General features: G+C 37.3%; 1 protein-coding gene across 1 annotated transcript; it reads right to left on the reverse strand.

The window, feature by feature from the left end:
- Positions 1-205: 205 nt before the first annotated feature.
- Positions 206-2412, reverse strand: LOC110884822 (DNA replication complex GINS protein SLD5). Its single transcript, XM_022132534.2, has 6 exons — positions 2152-2412; positions 1920-2042; positions 1492-1574; positions 1309-1418; positions 614-689; positions 206-514 (listed from the first exon to the last, which is right to left on the reverse strand). Exons 1-6 carry the CDS (start codon positions 2305-2307, stop codon positions 412-414), a joined length of 651 nt encoding a protein of 216 aa, XP_021988226.1. The 5' UTR covers positions 2308-2412; the 3' UTR covers positions 206-411.
- Positions 2413-17813: the final 15401 nt, after the last annotated feature.

Below are 17813 nucleotides of genomic sequence, written 5' to 3' on the forward strand. Positions count from 1 at the left end.
GTAGCGACTACTCGAGAAGTATTCGGCTTTGGAGACCTTGTTTAACAACCATGCCGTTTTGCTTGGCCTAAACCAACCGATTGTTGAATCATTCAAGACACTTAAATTAGTAATTTGACTAATTCTTTCCCTTATTATTTCCTTTGATTTTACCATCTCTTTGTTAGTCATATTTGTCAAAACTATCATTTTATTGAGTCACATGTAAAATGATCATCCATTATCATAATAAAGTTATTCAAAACTAAACATATGACACATAAATTACCAGATAGTTACTCTCAAAAGGCTAACAGAAGAACAAATAGAAACACTACACCATGTTCAGATCACATCATAAGTTACATGGGAACCCAAAGTCAAACCAAGATAAAAAAAAAAAAAAATTAAAAGTCCAGCCAACAAAAAAAGTCAAACCAAATCAAGTTGACCGCTTTCGATTAGTGGTTTAATCGACTTGTAACGGAGTGCATATATGTCCCCTGCATACATGTCCAGTGGGTTTTCTTCTCCGCTGTCATGAAAAATGTTAGTGGTTACATAGTCGTTCTTATAAATAAATAAATAAATAAATAAATAAACAACTCGTCAAATAAGAGAAAAGATTAGTTGCCTGTCATCCACCGGAAGAGATCCTAAAAATTTCCTGGTTCTACAGATGACAAATGCATCCAATTTCGGTTCTGGAACTGAAGAAAAGAATAATACACTGGTATTACAATAAAGATCTAAATCCATAAAATACAAGATTTAAGACTATGCATTAAAGATAAACTCTGGGCAAATTTGACTTAGGTGACCCGTTTGACTCAGTTGACCCATTCCCCTTTTAGCTAACCTTTTCATTTGGCAATTCGAGATAAAAGATAACCCAAGTCAACTAAGTAAACAAGAAAAATAGTAAAAATCACCACAGCTAATACATATAGAATATAGACACACATTCAGGTATGTGCTTATGCACACTAATGTATGCTTAAGTAGTTCAGTTCAGGTAAAAGAAATTACCCATTTGACCCAGTTGACCTTGTTCCCCATTCAGGTATGTGCTTATGCACACTAATGTAAGTTAATTTTTAACAGTTTGAGATAAAAAGACAACCCAAATCAGCCAGTTAAAAAGCAAATGGGTAAAAACTATTTAACGGATCAAGTGCATATGGAACTATTTAACGGTCGGTCTGACCAATGAACCAGTAAGGCAGGCAGCTGGTTCAATGACTGACGAGTCTTATGAAAACACTGATATTAAGTTATTGGCAAACATACAGATTTGAATGTATGTGCAGTTCAAGTAAAAGAAAATACCCATGTCAGCCTCTTCGCTAATGACAGATTGCTTCAAATGAGACTGATAACGATCAGGCAATTTGGATAACACAGATTGTTCTAAATGTGTTTTCAAGTCTTCAATGGACCTGAAACAAATTCGTTTGAAATTTTAAGAAAATGATTTACGCTGTACTTGCAGAGAAAATGAAAAACTCTTACTGTTTGGCAAACTTTTGTTCCTGTCTAGACAGTCTAGCCCAAAGATCCTCAGTTTTTTGGATATGAAACATGAATTTCTCAATCTGTAAGTGAAATGAAATCAACGTGTTTGCATAGTAAGAAATGATTTAGATGAATACATAGTAACTTTTAGAATCTCAAATTAGTAGATGGTCAAACATGTATTCTGTTTATTCACTTGGTCACAATTTAAGCGTTTTAATAATCTCAAATTAAATATGTTTCACTAGTATTTTAAGAAGATTTCTTTAAAGATAAATCACCAAGTTTGGTTTTTACATAAATAGCCATTTTACTATCATTAGTTAAAGTAAAAGCTACTTCATAAAAACACAACTTATGCTTGTTGGATGAAATTGATTATGTAAACTAAACCAAGTGTGTAGAATAGATTGAAGATATGATACCTTCTGAAGACGAGTCCTTAAATAGGACCTCAACAAAAACAAAGTCCTGTCAATATCCATTTGATAAAGAGAAACAGTAAGCGGATCCTCATCATTCGCTACAAGTTCTTCCACTGTTTCTTCCTGGGAAACAAATTACAATCACACCTGTTCAAAATTGCCAATAATTCTAGGGCACAGATAGTTTGGTAACAGCAATTAAGCAACAAACTAGGATGATATGATATGATACCATCAATTGAATCTGCTCTCTGGATCTCTGAACCAAAGAAGACTGAAATTGAAGAATCTCTGGAGCAGCCTTCTCGTTGCGCCATGAACGCTTCAGGAGATCGGCGTCGGTGGTGGAAATCAAGGTCTCGTAGTCATCTGTACCCTCCGACTCCATACAAGATCTGTAGACCAATAGGCAGTAGGTTAACAATGAACAAATGTTGGTGAAAATGATGAAAAAATAGGGAATTTTAGGGTTTTGGCGCCAAAGCTTTTGTTACCGGGTAAGTTTTGTCCGGTCAATACTAACAATTTAAAATATCTCATCAACAGCGTAAAACCAAATTAACCGAACCGTAATCGAAATAACTAAAAATCGAAATAACCGAAGGGTCGGTTATTTATATTTTTTATAACCGCATGTTGCGATTCGATTATGGTTATTCTTAGTTTCATAACCGCAAATAACCGAACCGAACGTTTTAAACATGGCCGAATCCATAAAACTATAGGTTTTTAAGATAATGTTTAACCATGGTCCAATCCATATTTTGGTAAGGAGTTTAAGTATTTTAACCATGACCCAACCTCATTGAATTTAAAACTCTAGCCACTTTGTGTTTGCATGTATGCTTCCACATAACACGTGTTACTTTTGTTTTTGGAATTCAGTATGAATGTCGAAGTGAAATATAATTGATGAGTAAATTACAAATTTTGTCCTTTATGTTTACATCAAATTGCAGGCGCTGTCCTTTTGCCCAAAAGTTTACAGGCGGTGTCCTTATCCTTTCAAAATCTTGCACGTTTTGTCCTTTAGGCTAAACCTGGTTAGAAATCTTAGTTAATTCTTGTCATGTGCAATGCACATGAGGGTAAAGTAGTCTTTTTCCCTCTCAACCCTTTCTATTCCTTCGTTAATAAATGGGGAATAGAAAGGGTTGAGAGGGAAAAAGACCATTTTTACTCTCATGTGCATTGCACATGACAAGAATTAACTGAGATTTCTAACCAGGTTTGGCCTAAAGGACAAAACATGCAAGATTTTGAAAGGTTAAGGACACCGCCTGTAAACTTTTAACCAAAAGGACAGCGCCTGCAAGTTGAGAAGGCTGATAACTCAGAAAAATGCTGACAAGGTTCAGTACATAGACAAACAGTGTTTTGAGACCCAGTATGGGCCAGAGACTAAGTTTTACACTAGTATAGAGTGTAGGAAAGTGAGGATCACAAAACTGCTTCACTAGGTGATAGTTTAAGTGCCGGAAAGTGCCTAAAACCCACTCAAAGTGCTGGATTCAACATATTTCAGCAAAATTCAGCATTTTAACAAGTCGGTAACATGCAAAAATATGGCTAAATGGTCTTGAATGCTTTCCTAAGTGTCGGGAATTAAAAGTGTCACAAAAGGGTACATAAAGAACACTAAACGGAATAGTTTGACACTTTAACGAACCGGTATCTAACCGAACAACCGGACACTACCCGAAACACCAAAATTATAGTAGAAGCATTGTTTTAATGTTTCTGAGCTAGTTATGATCCTCGAACACCCTAACACACTATATAACACATAATATGCATAACACTAAACATCACCCTTAAAATCTAACTAATTAACTTAACCTACCATTAAACACCAACCAAGACCCCCCCCCCTTTGGAGACGGTTTGGATGGGTGGACCCACCCTAGATTTCATTTGATTTACCTTGATATCTTAGTTGATCTTGCTTGTACTTAAGGGAGCATATTACACAAAGGATAAAATGAGAAGATGGGTTATAAGAGAACACATGAGACCTTGAGCTTTCATTTTCACACAACATCATCAACATCATACCCTCCCTTCCACCTCCCTTCATTCTCGGCCAAAGAACACCCACCCCCATCCATCATCTTCAATCCTTTTCCATCCATTCTAGATGTATACAAAGGTGTAAGAAGGCATATAAGGAAGCTTGGAGCTTTCGGAAGTTGAAGGACCTTCACCGTTTGCTTTTATCACTTCATTTATCCTCTTGATCATCCCTAGCCTTGAGCTAGTGGTAAGAACACAAATCCTTTCATTTTACATCTATTTTTAGTGGTTAAAAGAAAATGCATAATGACAATCTTGAAGAACACTAAGAAACTTGAAGATGAAACATGAACATAAGCTTAAAACTATAAGAAATCTTAAAGAAATCATGTTGTTTAGTGTTGTTATGATACTTGATATTGGTGGTTTGTGTAAATGATGTAAGATCATTATATGATCTTGCTAGATCATGATTAAAAACATAATCTAGCAAGATGAGAGGGTGAAAATGTTAGAGATTTATAAATCATCCTCATGAAAGACATGAACTTTAAAAGATATATTGTTTTCTTGAAAAATAATAATCAAAGTGGGTTAATAATCATATAGATCTAAAATTTATGAGTGGTTTTCCAAAAGAACCAAGCTTGAAATATGGATTTTAGTAGATCTTGGTTCTTACATAAACGAATACTATTTTTAAGGGTTAAACAAGTGTAGAAACATTTGTGTAACAAAAGATTAAATAAAAAAGCACTTTTAGAAAATAAGTTTGGAAGTTGTAAACTCCCAACTTCTATAAAGATGAAGTTTTTAAAGAAGTAAATACATTTCAAAGAGTAACTAAACCTACTAAGCACACTACCAAGTTACTACAAGTCTTTATGAAAGTTCAAGTTCAAGTTCATGTTGTTATGTAAATAGCATTGTTTTGGCACTCGGTAAGTGTAGATTGATTGTTGGTTGTTTGTGATGAGTTTGAAAAGAAAATGATATTCTTTGATAGCATGGACACCTCCATTTTTAGGGGAAACTATGGCAAAATTTTCTAAAAATATAAACACTAAGAAAAATATTTTCTAAACAAATATTTACAAGTGTGTTTTAACTATGGTTTTCGATATAAACCTTGCCATAATTTTTATTACAAAAATACAAGTATTGGATGTTGGTTTTTATAAATAAAAATGGATAAATATGTATTTAGAATATATATATTTTCATTATAGACACATTGTGTGTGATTATTTGTATCCTTTGTGTATTAGTTATATTATTTTAGGATTTAAAGTAATATAACTTAACAAATACCAAGAAATTACAATCCAAAATAATACCAAAAACCACAAGGAATAAATATATAAGTTACACACATAATATTGTGAAACCGATCGAAAGAACGTAACTTACAAAATATTCCAGAAAATACCGTTATAAATATATTTTTGGTAAATAATATTTTGGATACAAGAAATGAAAATATGATTTTTGTAAATATTACCAAGTTATATCATATTTTCGACAAGGAGAAAATATATTATTTTTGGGAAGTAAAATATATTTTCTTAGAATATTTGGAAGATATATGATTTATGAGAAAAATATATATTTTCTTGAAATACATTATTGGACAAAATGAGTTATATATATTTTCTAAAGTAAGACTTGAAAATATATTGTTTTGGAAATATGTATTGGATATTTATTAAGGAAATACATACACGCCGGAATATGACGCCAGTACATGGCAAGTTATACAAATACAAGAATACGAATACACATGTATGAGATACCCCCATCCTTGGGAAGGAAATACGGATATAAATACTTGAGAAATACTATTACGAAAATATTGTTTAACAATTATTCCAGAATTTATAAATATAATTCAGAGTTAAAATAATTATTATTTTAACAAGTAATTATAACTTGGAATAATAACGAAGACACTTTAAAACGAAATTCAAAGGCACCAATCAATACTAAGACAACGCACGACCCGCTCGTCTAACGGACCATAGTACGCATGTAGGTAGTCGTGCGTTCTAGAGGAAGCTTTGAGTTACATCGGATACAAGGAACGCAAATCTGTGAGTTCATGTCCCCCCTTTCTTTTAACTGTTTTCAGTTTTATAACTTCGGGGGTGAAATACATGTTACAACTGTTTACGAACATGTTACGTGGTATGGTTAGCTAAGGAAGGGTACTACTTGATCATGTGAGTGGTGGGTACAACACTTAAGGCAATTATTCCTCGTTGTAGGACCGAGGGACATGAGTGATAGATCTATTCGGGTGTAGCGAGCCCCACCCATGCGCACGCCGAATGAGCCATGTGGTGACTATGTCTTACTGACGAAATCTGCTAGGTTTGTGTTTTCCTGCATCACTTCACACATATCAATGGCCTTGCAAACCATTGGTGATCTGTTTTTCCTTTTTGCTTTCATACCGGGATTTATAAACTTACAGACATACTTACAATGATTTCAAAGGTTTACTCATACACACAAACAAACACATGAACTCGCTCAACTTTTGTTGATGTTTTCAAACTACATGTATTTCAGGGAACTAGTAAGTGGATCTGGCAGGCGTTGGAAGTTTTTATGCTGCGTTAGGAATGAAGATGTCATCCATGGTCTTTGAGTTTGGTCAGTGTGTCTTATTCCTGGAAGAGACACGTCTTCCAAACCCTGGTGTTTTTCAATATCTTTCGATGAGTCCTTAATGGACTCATAAACAATATGTATGGTTTGTAAAACTTAAATTTGAAGTCTACGTTGCAAAACAATGTTGTTATGTTTCAAACTTATTTAATGGATGACGAATTTATGGTTTTACCATATAGTGGTTGTTATGATTGAATGCAATGGTATTAAGAAAGTCACACCATAATCACGCTTCCGCAAAGGTCAGGGTGTGACAGAAGGTTGGTGGTGGGATCTGAACATTGAACATGTGAGAGAGAGTGTGTGTAAAGTGAGAGAGAGAGAGTTTATGTATATAGATAATAATAATTTTAAAAATGTTTTGTTTTGTTTTATTTTTTTAATAATATTAAATAAAGGATAAAAAAACTAAAATACCCTTGGGTAACTAGATTTAACAAAAAAAATCTAACTGGGTTAGGGTTAAAGGACAAAACATGTAACAAAATTCACTGCAAAGGGCAAAGTCTGTCAAAATTCGTTGAAAAGGACACCGCCTGTAAAATGGTGTTAAGATAAAGGACAAAACTTGTAATTTTTCCGTTTTTTAATGAAATCTCTTTAAAATAAACAAATAGGTTTCAGACCTTACGTCTACGCCTGGTCTGTGTAGAAAAGACAAAAAAAGTTATAAAATGTTTTTTTCTAAAAAACAAACACCACCTTAATCTTAATCTATGACTCATGTTTACATTTTTGGATTTACTTAATTCAGTCACAAACCATGGTTCGGCTAATTATTGAAAAAGAAGATTGTTTTATTTAATTATTAACTAGTAAAATCCCGCGCACGATAATTCAGTTGATACCGGTTCAGTTTACTACGTTGATATTACACTCAGTATAACAACCAGAAAAAAAAAGAAAAGAAAACCCAGAAAAAAAAATCTTAATATGCCCAAAAGATGTCGCTTGATTAGAAATCCCAAAATAAGTAATAACGTGCATTAACAAAATTTTTACCATGTAAAAAACATTCCTCATGAACACTAAAGACACTCACATGCCCAAAGAGTAAATGTGATATTATACATGTAATTAGTCATATAAAATACTGTTAGGATCTGAGTTTGGATTGATTGTGATTTGTGTTTGAAATTAGATGAACATATGAAAGAGTAGTGTAGCGGAAATTATATGGAAACAAACTTTTCACAATCAAACAGAAGAAATGCTTTCAACCGTACATTTTCAACAAAGAATCAAATGATTAAATTTATTTTTAAACTTTGATTACAATGCAAGTATGATATGCAAACTCCCCCTCAGGCCGAGCTCAGTGTTTGTTCGTGCAGAAAGAGCTAAACAGAACAGTACAGAGTACTGTTCTATTTATAGGCACTTGCAAACCACTGAGCATCAAAGCTGACATCACCATGAAAGTGACATCTAACCTCCTAACAAACTCTAACTTCTGATCTATAAAAACACTGCTATGCTAACTACTGATATTTCATTACATTACATAAACTAGTATAAACTGCTGCTGCATCCTTCCACTACTGTAATCCTAGCAGTACTTGTCATGATCAGCAGTGCTTGAAGCATGGCAATAGATTGAGCAGCAACGCTTTAGTTCTTCTATCAGACTTTGTCTTGATCAGCAGTTGTAGGTCAGCAGTTTGCATGATCAGCAGATAGGAGGTCAGCAGATGTTGAAACCACTTTCAAGGGGAGAGACTTGCAACAAACATTTGCTTATTCTGAATCTACTGCTGTGATCCAGTTTTGGCTTTTATTATGTGTTCCTTTGGTAGGGTTCAATCCCAACAATCTCCCCCTGGAACAGATAATGCCAAAACTCTTCATTATTGTAGATTTTTATTGCCTCAACAACAGTTCCCTTATTTGCCCTTTGAATTGCAGTTCAAAAGTTAAGGCATCTGTATCATCATCATCCCTGCTAAGAGGAAGATCAAGGAGATCCTGCAAATCTTCATGACTCAGGCCAAGAGCTTGTTCCCTTGTTAGTTTCTTCTCTTCTCCATCAGTCCTGAGCAATGTCAATACGTGGGTCTGTTTATCAGTTTTCCACTTTTGTATTTTTGAGCCTGATGGGTTTCTTGGGAGATTTTTATTTGTTGAGGAATTTGGTGATGCTAGCATGTTCATAATTGGCTGACCAGTACTTGCAGATTGTTCCAGTTCAGATTCTTCTTTCAACATTAACAAAATGCCCTTTTTCACAATGGCATTTCCAGTAAGTATATCTTGAACTGTTTCAAAACCCAACTGGCTTTGTCTCCTTCTTTTGTAGATGGCAGTACCAGCAGGAGCAGTGGTTCTTTTGGGATGTAGCTTTGATAATCCTTTTGAAACCTCTGCTTTGGAGTAATCAGGCTTTTGTGGAGCTGTTGGATCTTTCTTCCTAAGCTCTTCCAACCTTTTATAGGTGGCCCTGACCCTCGCTTCTCCCCACTTAGACACAAAGTTCTTTGACCCATATTCAGCAATTATCAGTTCCTCTTTCATTCTCTTCAGCTCTAAAGCCTTATCAGCTTCAACCTTTTTGAATTTTTCAGGGGGAGTCTGCTTGACCTTATTCTTGATCATTTCATGAATCCTGGCTACTTCTTTTTCAAGCTCAGGAATGGTCCAGTTTCTGTACATGTGTTTTCCCCCTTGTATGTCTTGTAGGTCATGATGTTTTCAATGTAGTCTTTTCTCAAGGACTCATCTGCCTTCTCAGAGATTTGCTGACATACATTTTTTGCAAACTGTTCCAAAGCTCTGACCTGTGTGAGTAGAAACTGATAGTTTTGTTGATAATCTCTATCAGATTTCCCTTGTTGTTTTTGATTGAGATATCCTCTGCTTGCTTGGCCTTGATTTTCAAGTATTCTTCAATATTAGTTGGCCTGGGATATCCTTCAATCGATGGCAAGCTCCTTTTGGCAGGGTCATCCTCATAGTAGAAAGACTTAATTTCATCTCTGACTGTTATGAGTTCAAGAGGAATTTGAACACCTGCAGGAGGTAAGGGTTTGTAAATTTGAGCTGAAGAGAGAAGAATGGGTTTTGGAATTGTGATAAGTGCTTGGGATTTTGAAGCTGTTGGTGGTGGTGATGGAGAATCATCATCTGATATGATAACCCTTCTCCTTTTTATTTTAGGAAAGGCAGATGATGTTTTCGGTGGATCAGTGGGAGTGATTTGAGTGGCAGTGGTTTGTGACTGACTAACAACTGTTGAAACAACTGGTGTTTCAACCACTGTTGTCATTACAACAGATGTTTTAACATCTGCTGTCTTCTGCTTTAGGGCATGAACTGATGGTGGAGGTAAGGCAGTGGTAGTGGTGTGTGTTGAAGTGGTGTGTGTTGAAGTGGGAGCAGTTGTTGTAACAACTGAGGTATCAGCAGATGTTGATACAACAGAGGTTTCAGCAACTGTTTGGATGGAGGATTGATGTTGGTGGCTTTTGGGCAGTGATTTTGAGGAATGCTTTGGAAAACTGGATGGTGTGGATTTGGGTTTCCTTACTTTTCTAGTAAGATTTCTTTTAGGAGCAGGATTTTGATCATCCTTTTCACCAGAACAACCCTGTGCATTCAGCTCCATGAAAGCTTTCTTCTCCTCATTCCACCTTGACAAGTCCTTTGCCGCTCTATCCCTTTTTACACTTATGACAGCATCATCAAGTGCATTCTGGGTAACATCAACCTTCTTACTACCATCTGGCAAGGGAATTTCTCTGAGCATTGCACCTGTTACTATATCAAGATATAGCCCACTATCAATCCCTTTCTTTATCCACTCCTTAACTTTCTCCCCCTTTTTGGCATTATCTGCAGGGAGTTCATCAATGTAAAGTACAGTCGGAGGAGCAGTGCCAATGGTTTTCAACAAATGGGCCTTGAGAGCCAAGATGTCATCTTTAGTATCCTTGAACCTAGACTCCATTGCAGTTTTGAGATCTTGAACATGTTTTTCATGTTGCTGTTCAGCCAGTTGATGTTGTTGTTGGAGAAAAGGTTGAAAAAGGTTCCAGAGCTCATTTGTAACATCTACAGGTGGTGGAGCAGGTGTTTGAGTTGGAACAGCAGTGGATGGTACCTTTTGAACTGTTAACAACTGTTGCAGCATTTCTTTAATTTCTACAACAGATGCGTCCAGTTTTTCAACACGTTCTGTCAATTCCTAGTACTTTAAACCATCACCCAAGTTAATGGGATCATCTGATTTCCCACTAGCAGTGGTTTGATCAGATGTTGAGGTAGGGAGTGTATTCCAAACATCAACAACTGATGCCCCTTTTTCTTGGTACTGGGGTCTTCTTCCTTCAACACTTGATAATCTTTTAATGTTACCAGTGGTTAATACAAACTCACTAGCAGATAACAGAGGTGTTATAGAAGGAATTGCCTCCAAGGAAGTCTTATGCATGTAACCACTGTCCAAGTGTAAACCTGTAGGTTCAACACTTGTAGTGGTTGCTTCACTTGGAATACCACCAGGAGTTACTTGTAACTCAAGGGGTGTAACCTCCTCAGGTTGTGTTGGTGGGTTAGCAAAGATTGATACATCAAGCCCAGTCTCATGTTGAGGTATATTCTCATGAACAGGTGAGTGAGAAGGACTGGTTTGTGCTAGTTCAAATCAATTGCATCCAACAGCAGTTTGGTGTTTGGTGGAATTGGGGATGTGAAGGTAGGTTTAGAAAGCGGAATTGCCCCGGGTATTGGGCTGTGGAGGATGGAAACGAGTGCTTCCAGAGCCTCATGATGTGATGTGGTGACCCTATTTGTACAACCTGTTCTTTTTGTGAAGAGACAGGAGGAGTTTCAGATATGGGTTGAGATATTTCTACCAACTGCTGTGAGGAAGTAGCAGCAGTGGTTTGTTGTGACTTTTGTGTTGTTGTTGGAGAAAAGGTTGAAAAAGGTTCCAGAGCTCATTTGTAACATCTACAGGTGGTGGAGCAGGTGTTTGAGTTGGAACAGCAGTGGATGGTACCTTTTGAACTGTTAACAACTGTTGCAGCATTTCTTTAATTTCTACAACAGATGCGTCCAGTTTTTCAACACGTTCTGTCAATTCCTAGTACTTTAAACCATCACCCAAGTTAATGGGATCATCTGATTTCCCACTAGCAGTGGTTTGATCAGATGTTGAGGTAGGGAGTGTATTCCAAACATCAACAACTGATGCCCCTTTTTCTTGGTACTGGGGTCTTCTTCCTTCAACACTTGATAATCTTTTAATGTTACCAGTGGTTAATACAAACTCACTAGCAGATAACAGAGGTGTTATAGAAGGAATTGCCTCCAAGGAAGTCTTATGCATGTAACCACTGTCCAAGTGTAAACCTGTAGGTTCAACACTTGTAGTGGTTGCTTCACTTGGAATACCACCAGGAGTTACTTGTAACTCAAGGGGTGTAACCTCCTCAGGTTGTGTTGGTGGGTTAGCAAAGGTTGATACATCAAGCCCAGTCTCATGTTGAGGTATATTCTCATGAACAGGTGAGTGAGAAGGACTGGTTTGTGCTAGTTCAAATCAATTGCATCCAACAGCAGTTTGGTGTTTGGTGGAATTGGGGATGTGAAGGTAGGTTTAGAAAGCGGAATTGCCCCGGGTATTGGGCTGTGGAGGATGGAAACGAGTGCTTCCAGAGCCTCATGATGTGATGTGGTGACCCTATTTGTACAACCTGTTCTTTTTGTGAAGAGACAGGAGGAGTTTCAGATATGGGTTGAGATATTTCTACCAACTGCTGTGAGGAAGTAGCAGCAGTGGTTTGTTGTGACTTTTGTGCAGTCACAGGCAGTTGCTCTGGTATCTCATCCTCCAGAGTTGCCTTTTTGATGGGTTTGGGGGGGGGGGTTGATTTTTCTTTTTCTGTGGCTTTTTGGTGATTTTAGGTGTGGGTTTCAAGGCAGTTGTTTGGCTACCTTGATCACCTTGAGCAGTGGGCTCAGCAGCAGATACCTGAGGAGCAGTGTTTTCTGCTAAAATCTGCTCAGGCACCTCTGCTTGTGTTTTGCAAGGTGTTGACATTCTTGTAAATGTTTCAGACGTTAAGCTTTTTATTTGAAAAGAGTCACCTTAATTTATTACCGCAATATCATTCTTACTGAATTTTTTCTCAAAATAATAACTTAAAAATCTTGGAAACAGTAAGAATGATTTCGTTTCAACATTTTTAACCAAATCATTGAAGATTACCTGGGAATAGTTGAAATTTTCTCCTTGTAAAATAGCATATCCCAAGTTTTGAATCTTCAGTGATATTTCATTAAAAGAGGTGGTTTTATTTGAAATACACACGAGGAAGGTATGGAATAAAAACCTTGTTGCAGGAGGGAAGAAGCCTTTTTCTAAGGTATCCCTTTTCAACATTGTGTCTGCATACCCTCGCTCAATGAAGTCAATTTTTAACTCGTTTTTAGGGAAAGAATTTGTACCTTCCTGACCATCGAGCTGAAAGACCTCAGATATGGATTGCGGTGTTATTCGGACTGCTTTCTTCTGCAGAGTAGAGTTAATGGCTATGACAGCTTCTCCTTGTTTTTCAAGGGTACAATTTTTCCAAAACTCTCTTTGAGGTTGCAGGTAAATGGGTGCATCAACGGTTAACAAAGTTTTATACTTTGAGGCGTTGATCATGTCGAGGATGGAATCAAATGTATTGATGTTGCTGGGTTTTGTGAGAAGACCCAGTAGATTGTGAGATGGTTTGTGTGGGATTTCGGTGGAGATAGCCTTTTGAGAGGCCCCTTTGGAAGATTTTGAGGATTATTTCGATTTAGTCATTTTGAAGATGAGAATCGAAGATGAAAATATGGAGAAATTTGATGGAATGTGATGAAAACTGCTTTGAGAAGAGAACTTTTGAGAATTCAATTCGACAGTGAAACCCTGTTTGGGTTTTGAAGGGGGGTTTTATAGAGGAAAAGTGAATGCTGACGTGGCAGCAGTTACAAAAGGTCTGACCACTAAGTACTGTCTGCATGCCATCCCCTGGTGAAGTGAAGGACAGTACTTTTGAACAGTACAGTTTGTGAAAACAACTGGTGAAGACAGTAGTTGTAATGATAATGGAGGACAGTGGATGCTTTTTACTATCTGTAGATACCTCAGCAGTGGATGCAACACTGATTTTGACCATCAGTGGTTAACAAAAGAAAATGAGAACAGGGGATGACTTTCAGCAGTGGACAGACTTTTTGTAGTAGCATAGACTTTTGAACCCATCAGTGGTTATGAAATCCATTGGTTTGAAATTTTCCAGGATATCACACTCATCAGACCATGTGGGTTTAAACTGGTATTTCTCAATTTCCTCAAAAGTTGGGGATCCCACAGATTTTTCCAGAGTAATTTTGTTACCAAGTTTATCAGTTATTTTAACTTCTTGGCCACTTTTGTTGGTTGGTATGATTTCAGGAGAAACAGCTTGCATTGCAGCAGTGCTTACAATATAATCATATTTTCTATGACCTATACCAAACTTGACATTGCTTTTAAGCTGTTTCTCAAGCATAACCTCATACCCTTTGCAGGATTCTACCCATATTTCATAAGTGATCTAGGTAGACTCTAACTCCTTTTTGCAAACTTGGTATTTTTCTACCATAGTTTGGAGTTGAGTTTTGGTTATGCTTAGTTCTTCTTTTAAACTGCTGATCTCCTTATCCTTTTCAGCCAATTTGTTTCTAAGTTCTTTTACTGACTTTTCAAATTTGACCTCATCAGATAGGATTTTATTTCTAAGGTTTTCATTTACCTCTTTGATGTTAGCAAATGCAATAATACATTTTCCTGAACACAGTTTTTCAAGAACTTGAGGTGATACCTTAGCAGCAGCCATCATGGCACAATCACATTGATGATCATTATCTTCATCAGCTCTTCCTTCTGCTTCACCAGCTTTCTTCAAATCTTCTTCCTCTTTGTCATCTTGTGACCAAAGGTCGGTCAGTGGTTCAATCAGGGTTTCTGAATTTTCTCCCAGCAGTAGTTCACCAGCAACTGCTGTAACTACTGCTTCAGCAACTTCATCCACTGTTTCAGCACTTAGCTGTTCACCTTCAGTTTCAACCCCTTCTGGTATTGACTCTAATGCCATCAAACAAAATTCATCATTAAAATTATCATTAGTAGCATAGAGAGCAAAATTTTCATCATTAAGATCTTCAGGCATGCTGCTCCAATCAACAAAGCCTTGTGTGAAAAAGCTTTGCTGATCTGGTGGTGTAGCTGTTGGAGCAGCTTGTTGGGGTGCAGCAGGTTGCACTTGTGCCCGAGGGACAGGGTCTTGAACATACTGAATTTGTGGAACAGTGGTTTGAACATAATGCACAGGCACAGGGGTTGCAGCATAATGAGCAGTGTTAACATGTGCTGCAGGGGCATATTGAGTATAGTGCACAGTGTTTTGTTATTGTGGTCTAGGATTTGAGCCAGGGTGAGTAATTATGGAACCAGTGGTTTGACTCCTGCATTCCCTAGCAAAATGACCTAGCCTATTACACTTGTAACACTTGATTTTCGACTTATCCAACCCAACCCTCAAATTTCCATGAAGCCCTGGAAATTTTCTCCCTGTTCTTTTGTAGAACTTGCTTGTTCTTACACTAAGCAAGGCCAATTGATGCAAAATGTCCATTTCTTCTAAGTCAGTTGGAACAAAATGCTGTAAATCATTTAGTTCAAAGCATAAGTTATCTGACATCTGGTTTTCAGCATTTGCAGTGAAAGCATAATTTGCAGAGTGAGAATCAGAGTTGTTAAAATTACCCCCAGCAGTTATGTCAATAAAGTGATCATAACTCTGATCCTTACTGCTGCTACCAGATTCTTCCTGACCAAAAAGAGCTGTGCTGCCAAATGAATAGTCATCAGCAACCTTTCCAGACTCTTGCAACCTCCTTTTCTGGTTTAACTCCCTTTCATAAGTTAGGAGTCTACCATGGAGTTGGGTCAGGGTCAGATCTTTGAACTCAGCAGAGTTTCTGGTGACAAAAGCAATTGTGTCCCATTTTTCAGGCAGTGATCTAAGGAACCTGCTATTTTGGGTTGCATTTGGAAATGTAACCTTAACAAGCCTTAGTTCACTGATGAGACAACTGAAACGTTCAAATTGTTGGGTTAGTGACTCCCCTTTGATGTGACAAAACGTTTCATACTGCTGATTCAGAATTTCCCTATTGTTTTCGATAACCTCCTCCGTTCCTCCGAACTGTTCCTTCAATGCATCCCACAATTCTTTTGCACTGTTACAATGTAACAGTCCAGCATAGATTTCGTTAGGGAGTGCAGAGGCTATGATGCTAAACGCTTTGGCGTCCAGTTCAAACTTCTGAAAGTCCAATTCAGTGTAATTTTCAGTTGGTTTAGGAACGGACTTTTTGGCGTCCTCTGCGCTTGGCACCATAGGAACGTGAGGACCGAAAACGACAGACCTCCAACATCCAGTGTTTTGTTGAGCGAGGATGTGACACATCCTTCGCTCCCAGATGTTGTACTCATTTCTTTTCAGCATGGGTGGTTTAAACAAAGAGCCAATGTTGTTTTTATCATCTTGTGATTGCGACATCTTTCTGGTTGTTTTACAGGTACTGGTCAATCAACTTTATCGGTGATTAAACCTTACTCTGTTTTTTCAACACAACAAACAAACTATCAGTATCAACAATTTCGAGCTGAACTATTTACGTCAAAATGATTGTTAAATCAAATTTGACTGTCCTAGCTCTGATACCAATTGTTAGGATCTGAGTTTGAATTGATTGTGATTTGTGTTTGAAATTGGATGAACATATGAAAGAGTAGTGCAGCGGAAATTATATAGAAACAAACTTTTCACAATCAAACAGAAGAAATGCTTTTAACCATACATTTTCAACAAAGAAACAAATGATTAAATTTATTTTTAAACTTTGATTACAATGCAAGTATGATATGCAAACTCCCCCTCAGCCCGAGCTCAGTGTTTGTTCGTGCAGAAAGAAGATGGTGAAAGAGCTAAACAGAACAGTACAGAGTACTGTTCTATTTATACGCACCTGCAAACCACTTAGCATCAAAGTTGACGTCACCATGAAAGTGACATCTAACCTCCTAACAAACTCTAACCTCTGATCTATACAAACACTGCTATGCTAACTACTGATATTTCATTACATTACATAAACTAGTATAAACTGCTGCTGCATCCTTCCACTACTGTAATCCCAGCAGTACTTGTCATGATCATGTCACACCCTGGCTTTGCGGAAGCGTGGTTAATTTGGTGTGACTTCTTAATACCATAGCTTAATCATAACAAAGCTATATGAATTAAAATATGCAAGATCATCCATAAAAATACCATAACATTGTCTTAACGGGTTAACACCCTATCAACCATAAACTTGTTCACCAAACATTACAAATTCAATCTTAACATAAACATGATTCAAGGACTGTGACTTGTCCAGGAAAGAGTCACATTCCCCGAACCCTGGATGACCTCGGTGACTAATGCAGCGAAAAACATACCATACCGTGCCAGATCTTTAATTCCCTGAAATACATGTAAGTTGAAAAATCAACAATAATGTTGAGCGAGTTCATGCGAAAGTGAGTAAATAAACCTTTGTATTTATCAAAAATCCTGGTATGTAGCAAATAAGGAAAAAGAGATCACCAATGGTTTGCAAGGCCATTGATATGTGTGAAGTGCAAGTAGGAAGACTCAAACCTAGCGGATTTATGCGTCGGGCACTAAGTCAACCCGAGGTCCGTTATGCTGGACCTGGGGCTGGGCTCGCTACACCCAGATAGATCTACCGCTCCTGTCCCTCGGTCCTACCATGAGGATTAATGGCCTCAAGTTTCCGCCTACCCACTCACATGATCTTAAGTAACAAACCTCCTTACGCTAACCATACCATGTATAAAGTATTCATAATCAATGTAACATGTATTTCACCCCCGCAGTTTAGAAAACTGAAAACAGTTAAGAGAAAAGGGGGACATGAACTCACAGTCAGTGCGTCGCTATACCAAGTACTCCGAATGTCAGGCAGCTGTGCAACGACCTACATGTGCTAATTCTATTAGACGGATGGCCGTGCCTTAGCTTTATAGTTTAAGTTTTTGGGAAATAGTTAGACAACTATTTCGTGTTTATATTTTGCATGTACTTGGTAGTTAATCTCCTTCCCAAGGATGGGGGATTT

Source organism: Helianthus annuus, chromosome 10 (assembly GCF_002127325.2).
Source record: "Helianthus annuus cultivar XRQ/B chromosome 10, HanXRQr2.0-SUNRISE, whole genome shotgun sequence".
NCBI lineage: Eukaryota > Viridiplantae > Streptophyta > Magnoliopsida > Asterales > Asteraceae > Helianthus > Helianthus annuus.

What these genes read in the sequence shown, in the direction of transcription:
- LOC110884822 (XM_022132534.2), bottom strand. Translation starts at nt 2,307, where the DNA reads ATGGAGTCGGAGGGTACAGATGACTACGAGACCTTGATTTCCACCACC. An exon ending in GAGAGCAGATTCAATTGATG is followed by an intron (nt 2,043 to 2,151) that starts GTATCATATCAT and finishes TTTGTTTCCCAG; the next exon opens with GAAGAAACAGTGGAAGAACT. An exon ending in TCTCTTCCGGTGGATGACAG is followed by an intron (nt 515 to 613) that starts GCAACTAATCTT and finishes TTTTCATGACAG; the next exon opens with CGGAGAAGAAAACCCACTGG.